The sequence below is a fragment of the Sminthopsis crassicaudata genome, chromosome 4 (assembly GCF_048593235.1).
Source record: "Sminthopsis crassicaudata isolate SCR6 chromosome 4, ASM4859323v1, whole genome shotgun sequence".
Classification (NCBI taxonomy): Eukaryota; Metazoa; Chordata; class Mammalia; order Dasyuromorphia; family Dasyuridae; genus Sminthopsis; species Sminthopsis crassicaudata.
The window spans coordinates 21,133,643-21,144,747 of record NC_133620.1 but is presented as its reverse complement, the minus strand read 5'-3'; the positions used below and the strand labels follow the sequence as shown (position 1 = coordinate 21,144,747).

General features: G+C 51.1%; 1 protein-coding gene across 2 annotated transcripts in view; it reads right to left on the bottom strand.

The window, feature by feature from the left end:
• Positions 1 to 5,077: 5,077 nt before the first annotated feature.
• The window catches only part of USP24 (ubiquitin specific peptidase 24), a 149,177-nt gene continuing 143,149 nt past the window's right edge, over positions 5,078 to 11,105 (bottom strand). For both annotated transcript variants that reach the window (XM_074265835.1, XM_074265836.1), the window contains exons 64-68: positions 10,151 to 10,229; positions 9,229 to 9,304; positions 8,867 to 8,953; positions 8,216 to 8,326; positions 5,078 to 7,390 (exon numbers count right to left, since the gene is read on the bottom strand). In XM_074265835.1, the coding sequence (XP_074121936.1) occupies positions 7,328 to 7,390; positions 8,216 to 8,326; positions 8,867 to 8,953; positions 9,229 to 9,304; positions 10,151 to 10,229 (416 nt within the window). In that variant the 3' untranslated portion in view covers positions 5,078 to 7,327. The remainder of the gene's footprint in view (positions 7,391 to 8,215; positions 8,327 to 8,866; positions 8,954 to 9,228; positions 9,305 to 10,150; positions 10,230 to 11,105) is intronic.

Sequence of the window (11,105 nt, the reverse complement as noted above, 5' to 3'; positions counted from 1 at the left end):
GATCCAATTCAGTTCCAATTGATCAATGATGAACAGAACCAGCTACACCCAGAGAAAGAACACTGGGAAATTTTTTTATTATTTTTATTTTTACCTTCTTTCTAAATCTGATTTTTCTTGTGTAACAAGAGATCTGTACACATATATTGTATTTAAGATATACTTTAACATGTTTAACATGTATGAGACTGCCTGCCATCTAGGGAAGGGGGTGGAGGGAAGGAAGGGAAAAGTTGGAACAGAAGTGATTGCAAGGGACAATATTGAAAAATTACCCATGCATATGTTCTGTCAATAAAAAGCTATAATAAAAAAAAGAAAGTAAATGGATTTGCCTCTTGCACACAACCTTCTGAAAGAAAGAAGAGATATGAGGCAAAAATTAGAGGGAAGCATGAATTGAGGGTTTTTTTGGAGGGTGAGAGAGACATGGGAGGCTTTGTGGGCAGGAAGGAAGCACCCTGTGAATAAGAAAAAGAAAATGAGGATGACAGATCAGTCTACTGGAGGACTTGGGTTTTCTCCTCCACTTGAGAAGAAATCGAAACAAAAGTGCTGAGGTGAAATAAAAATGCTTTATTAACTATTTTGCAAACCTGCTCTGCTTGAATATCAGCCTCACTTTTGGTTGTGATTATAAATTAACAAATATTATTAAGTACCTCTTATTTACAAGGTGCTTTGGATACAAAGAGGAAAAACAGAGCACCTGCCCTCAAGGAGGTCAAAATCTTATGGTTGAGACATTGTGCAACTATGTAGATACAAAGATAGACAAAATAGCGTAGCTAAAGCAGCAAGACCTCCTAAAGCAGAGACAGTAAGTAGCACAAACCTAACCACCATCCACTTGACCCCCATCTCCCTTTAGGCAGCCCAGGAAGCTGAACTCAAATGCCTTGGGAACAGCCATGCATCTTGTACAAAGTCCCCAGCCATTACTCTGGGGAGTCACGCCTGGGAAGGAGCAGCTTGGCCACAGCTGGCTGCAGGGCTACAATCACAACTACTGAAGGCCTAGAAAGGAAAGTTCTTGCCACCAAAATTTTTGGCTCTGCCAAGTGTCTCAGCATCAGAATCAAGGCGATGTTGAAGAAGCATCAGGGACTTGAAGTATTCAAGTGCCAGATGGGAGAGCAGGTTGCAATGTGAAGAACTCACATGAGAAACATATATCACAGCCACAAAAGCTGCCATTTATCAACATGAAACAGCTCATGGGTTAAATCAAATATAACAGCAAGGCTAAATCATATACAATTAAGCAAGATGCTTCTGGTGGTATGGCTATAGAGGGCACAAGGATTTGGTATAATTAAAAAAATGTTTTATTGATGCTTTTTATCTTTACATTAAAGTCATTTCTCAAAATAAAAAAAAATGAAGTCAGAGTAAAGTGGGGAGTGAGGAGACAGGGGAGTGAAGAGAGAGGAGGAAGAGGAGGAGAGAAGGAGGAGGAGGAAAGAGAGAGGGAGAGGAAGGGAAAAAGGGAAGGGAGCAGGGAGAGGGAGGGAGGGAGAGAGGGAGGAAGAGAGAGAATATCTTAAAGGGAAGGCCATAGCATTAAAAAAGACCGGCAGGTTTCTTGAAGATGAGATTTAATTAACCAGGGAAGTCAAGAGTGAAGATGAGGAAGTGTATTCCAGACATGGAAGATAGCTAATGAAAAAACATGGAATGTCTTGTTTGAGGAACATCAGGGAAGCTGTTATTAAAGGAGAATACAGTTTAAAAAGTTACTGAACAGTGCTAATTATATTAATACTCACTGAACCACTGCTGCTCTTTTTCTTTTTCTTCTGCCTTTCGATGATCTCTTGCTAGATAAATGCTGTGGGATTTTTTTAAAAAAATAGCATTTTGATGAGGATAAGCAACTTCTTAATTCGTCGAAGAATATCCAACTTTCTCCTTTTTGGGAAGAGTCTCAAATTTATTTTTTAAAAAGCCAGTATTTACATAGCATTTTAAGGTGTGTCATGTGCTTTACAATTACCTTCTCATTTTATCCTCACCATGCTGAGAGGTAAATGATATCTCCACTTTATGATGATGACCATTGAGGCAAATAGCCTTCCATGTTCAGTCATCCTAACATAAGGGTTGCATTTCACCTCCTCCACTTAGGTCCCCCTTTTCCCATTTCAGCTATTTCCTTTCAAAGGTCTTCATTCTCCTTGACAACATGGAATTCAGAGGTACAGAATCCCTGACATTTCCTTGTCAGGGGTTGGAGGGAGATAGCCTACACTGCCTTCTCTGCTGGGGCTTTATATAGCCCTTTCCCCATCTTTACTCAAGACTAACTTCATATGCCAGTTTATGGGAAATCTACTTATCTATTATTACCAGACCTCCTCAAATGATCAAGCATATGATTTACCTGGATAATGGGATATTCCCTTTAGAATGAAAGCTTCCTGTGGGATGGGATTGGAGCTAATGGAAAGTGAATTGGGCTGCTGGAAAAGTAGTGAGTTCTTCAAGTTTTTTTTTTTTTTTTTTTTCTTTTTCAGGTTTGGGTTGGACAAGACGGATGCTGGGCCCTCATCCAACCAACATACATGCACACCTTTTGTATCTGTATTCCCCCGTGGGCAGAGTTTAATAGATATTTGGATTGGATTGCTAGTTTGTGGTCACAGAAACTGCATTCTAGTCATATTGCCTTGATTTTTTTAATCCAAGGGCTGGGTTTTACAGCAATCATTTTTATTTTTCCGTTGTCCTAGTGTTATTTAACTCTTTAGATCTTAAATGGCTTATTGTAGTACTTTCTTTCTCTCCCCCCCACCCCCTTCTTTTCCCTTCCTATAAGCTTTTACATATAGAAATTTCTTGGATCTCATCTGGAAAAAGAGAAGTGCTGGGGAAGGAAGTACTGAATAGGCTCTTGAGATTCGTGTACAACAAAAATATGGAACACTGACTCCATTGGACTGAGGGACGTCAGGACTATCCAGAAACACTGGGTAGCTTTTGAGTTTCAGGCCAGTTGGCTGGGCCCTGGTCTTTATCCAGTCCAGAAAGCCACAATGGGACACTAGAAAGAGTAATGGACTGAAGGAGCCCTGGGTTCAGCCCTGGCCTGGCCCTACACTGCCCTGTGGCAATGAGGAGTCACCCTTAGCCTTGGTCGGAAGGTTTTCTTAAATAAGAAAAACGAGGGGACTGGAGCCTGTGAGCTTTGCACTGCTTCCCTGCTTGGCCATTCCAGGATAACACAATTCACATTCTCCATCAGTCAGAACACAGGGACTGTGCCAAGTACCTAACAATCCAGAGAGGAGGCAACACAGAACTAAGCACAGAGGTCCATGGGGGGAGGCACTCCTGGTGATCTCCTGCAGGGAAGATGAAGGAAGCCAGTGAGAGGAGGAGGTGGAGGAAAAGGGGCAGAGCCCCCAGGCACTGGGCACAGCCTTCACAGCCTGGGTGGAGGGGGATGTAAGAAGCCTCGAAAGGTAGGAAGGGGACCAAGTAAGGGCCGCCACCCAGACTAGGGGATGAGTCTGGATTAGGGCTGGGGGTGGGTGACAAGATTGGATGACAGGCTAGGGGATGAGGATGAAGGGCAGGGAGAATCACTCACACTGACTGATGGAGGAGGGGCCTTCTAGGGTGAAAGGGCCAACTCCAGATGCCTGGAAGGCAGTCGGTGATGGAGGACTGTGGCTTAGGAGACAAGGGCTGGGCCTCTAGACCAGGGGCTCCTCTCCACTGGTGACCCAGTCCATAGGAGCTGATGAAAGTCTCGGAGGTTGGAAAGAGCCCTGGGACAGGAACGAAGGCTGGCTTTGGATCCTGTCTTGGACACTAGGACCGCTGCCTAAGAGCTTGATCCCTCAGTTTCCCCATCCATAAAATACAAACAGCAAACCTGCAAAACTTGCTCAGGGATGTCTCAGGAGCTCATGTGAGCTCACGTAAAGTGCCTGCAAAGTGTCCCGGGGAAGAGTAGCCATTAGAATGACCAGCTGTCTCCTATGATCCTGCCAGATGGAGTAGCCCCCTGCTACCTAATAGTTATACAGTCATTGGCTGGAGAAGTCTCTCCAGACCTCATTTTTCTCCTCTCTAAAATGAGATTCAGCCTGTTCAAGACTATAGAGCAGGTAAACTGGGCCCACATATACATATATAGCCTCCTACCCCAGTATTATTTTTCCAGTTTCAGATGGGGTCGTCCACATTCACCCTGGTCACCCTGCCCTTCAGCTCCTTTCCAACCAGTGCAGCTTTGGTCTATTTGGGGCCTTTTGTGACCCCGGCAGTATGCGAGTCCTTCCCTTTCCTTCCTTAGCCGAGCCATCCAACACTTGGTAGTGGAGGCGTGTGGTGGCGGACGGATGGGCCCCATGAAACACTCTCTGCTAATGACATCCCAGGGCCAGTCCCCGGGGCTGGACTTTGCGATCCTGGCGTAGCCCAGTACCTCACTTGAGCAAGCTATGATCCAGAGGGAAGATGGCGTGGCTTGAGGAGGTGAGGGAGGGAGACCATTCCCCAGGGGAAGTGATTCAGCTGGTGCTGGCGAACAAGAAGTTTGCCCTTAGAGGGCAAAGGAGCTCAAAATGAGACTCATACGGACTAGGGATGAACAAAGAGAATGGCCTGACTTGGGTAAATGCCTCTTTGAATACAGTTTTCTCCCAGCTCTGATAGGACAGATGGCCTTTCCTCCCAGGCCCTAGGGACTCTTGGGACCGAAATCTGATGAGCTAGGATGGCTTCCAGCTCATGCATCTCTATTAGGGCCTCTCTGGTGAGGGTCTGTGTCCCTGTGTTTCATGCATCTGAAACCTGATTCTGAGGAGGAGTCCTATGGGACCACCAGAACCAGAAGGCCCAGGGGCTGCCGGTCAGACTTGCCCAACCTCAGCTCCCTCTCCTGCTCCACGCTTTGCTTGTGAATCATGGAGCTGTGCAGAGAAAAAGCACGAGCCTTCGCACTATGCACAAGCTCAACGATGAGACCCTCTGGCGAGTCTGTGGGGACATTCAGGGCCCAGAGTCCTGCCTGCCCATAGGACCCAGTCCTGTTTCCCTTTAAAAATAAACATTGGCCAGACCCGACTCTACTTTTTTGAAAAACTTTTATTTTATGCTCCAAAAAGCCATGAGAACTCTGCCAGTCGTAAAAGCAACAGTGAATTCAGATTCCCGCCCTAGCAAATCCTCCCTCCCTTTGCTGGACTCTCGAGGTAGCAGTGGAAGACTCCCTCTCGCTGGGACCTGTGTGCGCCTCAGGGAGTCCGAGGGTCTGGATGTCGGGGGGCAGGGCGAGGGGACGACGCTCCAGGAAGCTTGTCACCGCCGGCATGGGGTCGGCACGCGGGATTAACATCCTTGAAGCTCCGTCTTCATCGGGAGCCTCGAGCACACAGCAGAGCGAGTTGTGCAATTCCCGCTTGACGGCAGACCGCTTTGAAAGATTTATAAAAACGTTTTCATCCACAAAATTGGCAGTAGAAATGACAACTCTTTCAACCTAAGCCTGTCACAGCTACTTTTGTTGAGTTACATTAAAAAAAAGTCATCAGCAGGTTTTGTGGCTACGGCAGCCGGAAATCGAGTCTTTACTCGTCTGAGTGAAAACGACCCTCCTCGAACCGCCGCAAACCGGAGCCGATCGATCCTGTCTCCGGGGGTGGCGAGGGCAGCCCGTGGGCTGCGCGAGGAAGGCGTTGTTTCCATAGGAAATAATGGGAGCAGCGACAGTGACCCTTCCACTCCTGAGAAAGCGAGGCCGGCCAGCGCGGCACGCATCACCACGGCAACAAGAAGCGACGAGGGGGGCGAGCGAGGTGCCCCGGGGGGCTGGGGGCAAAGGAAGAAACGTTGACAAGGTTATTCAAAATTAAGTTCTCAACATCCCCTGGGTATCGGGAGAACGCTGGAAAGCTGCTAGAACGTGCTGACGGCCGGTGCCGGCTTCCTTGGCCCTGTGACGGTTTGGGGGACGGGGCCTTGCCTTCCAAGGGGCTGCAGTCAGCGCGTCGCCTGCAGAGTGACACGGCCCCAGCGGTAAGACCCCGGGAAACGCCGGCCCCGGCGGCGAGATGGAAAGGGCAAGGCCCTCGGGGGCCGCTCGCGCCTCCAGCGCCCTCGCCCACCCCCAGCTCAGCTTCTCCTAGCACGGTGCCTTGCGCGGTCTAAAGTAAGGCAGAATGTGTAAATCAAGGAACAAACGGACAGAAAGCACAGGTGACCAAGGTGGACAGGACAGGAGAGGGTCATCATTCGAACGGCCTTCAGGGTGGACCGGCCGCCGCCTTTGTAGCTTGTCTGTCTGCTCAGATGAAAAGTGAACACACACACAACAAAGCATCGCATTTCTTTCCCTTAGAGTAAAACTGCTATAAACTCCCACAACGTGGTTCCCCCCACCCCAACTCAAAAGCTTCTCATCGTACACAACTGATTCCAACTCTCAGTGATTCTGAAGACAAAGCAAATGATTGCAGATCACTTGATTTAAACTAGTTTATTCAATATGTCTCCATATGTTAAAAAAGAAGATTTGATGGAGTCAATAAAATTGAATCTTAAAGTGCTTTTTTGGGGGTGGTTTTTGTTCTTTTTAAAAATGACTCAGCGCGTCTTTTTCAGTGCCCAGCGCCAAATGGGCGCAGCCCTGTATAAATTGGAGAACGGGGTCTTGTTTATTGCTCTTTATGATCTTAACGACATTAAAAATCACCATAAAGAGCCAACTGACTCCTGAAGCATGGATCCGAGCGGCATTGCCGAGGATCGCTGCCGACCCTGGAGCCCTTGGGAGTTCTGTACACTTGGGGAGACATATTCAATAGCGAGTTCTTGTAAACTGGACTCTCTACTATTATACAAATCAAAAGCACATCTGCGTCACACAAGGATCACTGAAAGGACGAAGCGTCTGCCCCCTCCCCAAAGGCCGCCCGATCTCCTTCTTCAGTCTAAAAGCCGGGACAGAGCAATTCCTCTGGCAGCGTCACAGACATGTCTACATTCACTCATTTAGGTTCACATAATAAAAATTTCGACCATGAGCTTTATTTGATAAAACCTTGACAAGAACTGTTCTCTGCGTTGGGCCGGCCGCCCTCGGTGCAGCCGTGGCTCAATCTGGCTCTGGGGCCTCCCCGGTCATGATGAGTGACCCCGTCTTCCTTCTCTCAGCCGAAGGGGACTTCCCATTTAGAGAGCACCATCCTCCAAAGTCACTTCAGCTTTTTCCAAGTTCCACTTCCAGGCCTTTGAAAAGATGAGATTCTAGTTTCACGAAGGTGCCAGGCGGCGAGGAGGAGGTCCGGACTTGATTCCGTGCTGAGGAGGGGTTCCTCTAAGGGTCCACATCGTCCAGGTCACTTCTTGACTCGCCAATCATCATGGGAGACTCGGAGCCCTTAGGGAGAGAAGGCAGTGAGAAGGCGCGCCCCAGAGTGACCTGACGGGGGCCGGGGCCCGTGCCAGCGTGGGCAGCTAGGACGCAGCGCCACCGAACTACGGGCTCCCCCACCTGTCCCAACCCCCTCTTGCGCAGGACAAGGGGGCCAGCACCCCGGCCGCCACACTACCCTTGACCCTGCGAGATGGCCTGGCCAGGGCTGCGGGGCCTGGCTCAGAAGAGGCCTGGGCTCACAGCTGAGCCATGGGACCCTGGGGGGCAGAGCCCAGCTTCCCCAGTCTCTACAAAGCCCGGCCGCTGCCACCTGTGCCCTGGCTCCAGCCGTCGGGCGAGCTCTGGCCCCAAGGCCTTCGTCAGACATGGCGGCGGCTCTGACGCTCAGGGCCGGAAACAATCGTGCCGACTTTCAGAATGGAAAAAGAAGCCAAGCCTGGAGCCCTAACAGGCGCTGGGGGAGGGCGGCTGAGTGACAAGCATGCATCCCACCCACTATGATTCCTGGCCTCCGGGAAGGCTGCGGCCTTAGGGTTTGCTGAAGACACCGGCCCCCGCCGTCAATCACAAAGACTCTCAAGATCTCACAAACTCCGCCCCCACAATGTAAGCTTAGCCGGCTTGAGCCACAAGGGGCAGACACAGCGGGCAAAGCGCCCTCAGAGTCAGCGGCCTCATGTCCCAGAGAACAAAGTCTCCCCACCTCCAGGCCTCGCGCCCCGGCTTCTACGCGCTGAGGCCGCTCCACGGGCTTTGCCTGTTGTTTCCCAGGCGTCCTCAGCTTCCCCCTCAGGCCCCGTGCTGCCCCCGGTGCCCAGGCCCCGCTACCTGCTGCAGGTGTCTCTCTCCGTTCTCGTTGGCGGGACTGCTCTCGGACCCGTTGCTGCTCCCCGACTGATCTTTCTCGTTCAGCAGAGCCGTGGCGTACGCCAAGGTGTCCTAAGGGAGCATTTAAACACGAGGACCACGCACTGAGCTCGGCTGCAATGCATCTCCCGCACCTCTGGGGGGCGAGCTGCTGCTTCCACTTCAGACAGTTGACACTGACCAGCCCTCCCCAAACTGGGTTCCAGGGGCAGCCCCCTCCCCATCCTGCTTCTAGTCTGCCCCTGGGTACAGAGCAATGTGGAAGGAGCCAGGTAATGGCGGGGGCCATGGAGGAGCCCAGAGGGAAAGCCCTTCCGAGCTGTAGGGATCAGAGAAAAAGCCCGCAAAAGGGGGAGCCCGGAAGGAAGAGTGGGATTTTAAGAGGGGACGCAGGGAGCTGGGGAGACGGAAGGCTTACATGAGAACCGCCGTCACTGGTCTAAGAGAACCTAAAGGGCTAGAGCCGCCGCCCTCCCGGGGAGTGGGGGCTCCCACAGCTGGGCCCTGCACCTGCCCCAAACCCGGACCCCAAACTCTCTTCTCCGGGAGCAGGAAGGGCCCCAGAGCACAGGGGACGCGGCTCCCCGCTCCCGAGGAGGGCCCAGAACCCACCTGAGCAGAAATCGTGCGTTGAAAGGTTTTTCCAGTTGACGTTTCATTAGATATATTACTTTGTGGGACCCAATAATGTTCAGACATCTAGAAAATTCAAATTGAGCTTACAGACACCGAACTGCGCAGGACTTCCCAGCCCCCTCCTCTGTCCCCGGGCAGGGCTGGACAGGAAGCCCAGGAAACGTCCTCAGGCTCCGGGAGAAAGAGCCCACGTCCCTGCTCCCCTCCCCACCTGAAGGGACATGTCACAGGCAGATGGAATGAAGGGGGAAAGCCCAGGGGGGTTCAGGCCCCCCCATGCAGTGAAGCCCCTGCTGTACCCCACTGACTCCCAAGGGATAGGGAGGGGGTCCAGTTACCTTCTTCTGTAGCCACTGCACCGCCCAGCTCCAGTGGTGGGAATTCTCCTTGAAGTATTCTTTAGCAGCAGGACACCTGGTGAAGGGAGAGACGGCGGTCAGCCAGCGCTAACCCTCATCCCAAGGGAGAGGCGGCCTCCACCCGGGCAGGGGGGGCTCTGGGGCGGCCTCTCCACCGCACTAGTCTCCCAAGGACTCTTCCCATTGAAACGGGAAAAACACACTGGTCGCCAGTTTTGGCTAATTTAATACAACACTCGTCAGCACATTTAACGCCTCTCTTTTTGGATTTTAACTGATACACGGCCTTTATACCCCAATTGTTACTGTCTCTTCCCATCCCTTCCCAGAGAATTGTCTCTTTAACCCACCCCTCAGGAAAAAAAAAAAAAAAAAAAAAAAGCCCCAAAGCAACGTGAGCAAAGTTTACAGCCACACGCCACCCACAATGCTCTGCCCTCAGCCAAGGAAGGGGGCGCAGGGGAGTGGGGACTAAGACCCACCACCGGTCTGGCCCGAACCAGATCACAACATGGTTTTACAAGTCGATGAGTGGCCTGCTGACGGCCTCTCCACCAGCTCTGCCATCGCCACCGCTGCCTGGGGCCCCCCAGAGGCACCCAGCCAGGCGACCTCCCTTCCTAAGGTCTTCTACTCCTGAGACTGCACCCCCAACTCTCCCCGGGCCCTGGCTATGTCTGCGGGAAGCTCAGGACAATTCTCCTCCTGTCATGTGGGGAGTCCTGAAGGAAGCTGCGAGCATGAGGGATGCCCCTGAGGAGTGGGGCGAGCTGCCCTGGGGGGAGGAGACACTAAAGGGGAGCCACAGACAGCCCCCCTTCAGCCTCAACGGGACGCTCCAGACGCTCAGCTGCCAAAGCCGAAGCGAGGCCCAAGTCTCCGGGCAACGGCCCACACTTACTTTTGTGCCAGGGTCACAAGGAACTTGACGCACTGATAGCAGCGACTGCTATCCACGTGATTGCTGTGATGCATCAAGGCTGGGGAGGAAAACGTGGCTGTTAACATCACACAGACACCCAGGGCCCTGAGCACGAGCCACCGGCCCAAGGACCACATCCCAGCCCCAGGGTCTCAGGCTTTCCCTGACCCTGTTCCTCAAAGCTCTGTGTTCACTGACTGAGAAATTCAAGAAACACTTTGTTTACAAAGCTGAGCAGCACTGATACAAGTGGCGTTCCTGCCCCCCACTTCCTTGCCTAATGTTGGGGGCAGGGCAGCCATGAGCCCCCTAAAGCTCAGGGAACTGAAAGCCTAGGTCCAGGCAGTGCATGTCAGATGGACGGAGAGAAGCGGGGAAGGGAGAGGTGGGATCTGAAAACTTGTTCTACACATTTTTAAACTGGATTTTCTTCTCAGCTCTGTCTAAAGACAGTTTAGAAGGGAAAACACTGCAGGAGGGTGCCCGTCTCACCTCAGTGGAATCCAAAACCCTCAATGTGCTGCTAATGTAAGAGGATGACTGACATTTATAAATAGCTCTGAGGTTTGCAAAACTCTTTCTCAAAAAAGACAGAAAGGGAGAAGCAGAATTACAATTGTATGCACAGTGACATAAGCAACCAAATTTGGAGGGTGTAAAAGAAAGAGTGGTGATGTAAATGGGAACACACAGAATATCTGCATTATTTGGGCAATTTTAGAATATTTTAAAAACAAGATGTAAAGTTTATTGGGCTGCAATTCCACTGATGTGAAAATTCCCTCCAGCTGTGTGGCCTGGCGCTATCTCAAAAGAATGGCTCTTCCTGTGGCCCGTGGTCTCCAAGACCATTTCTCCAGGCGTCATAAAGCTGTGCGTATGACTTTGTATTTATCTGGATTATCTTGTGGATGGTAATTTACTGGAAAAACTT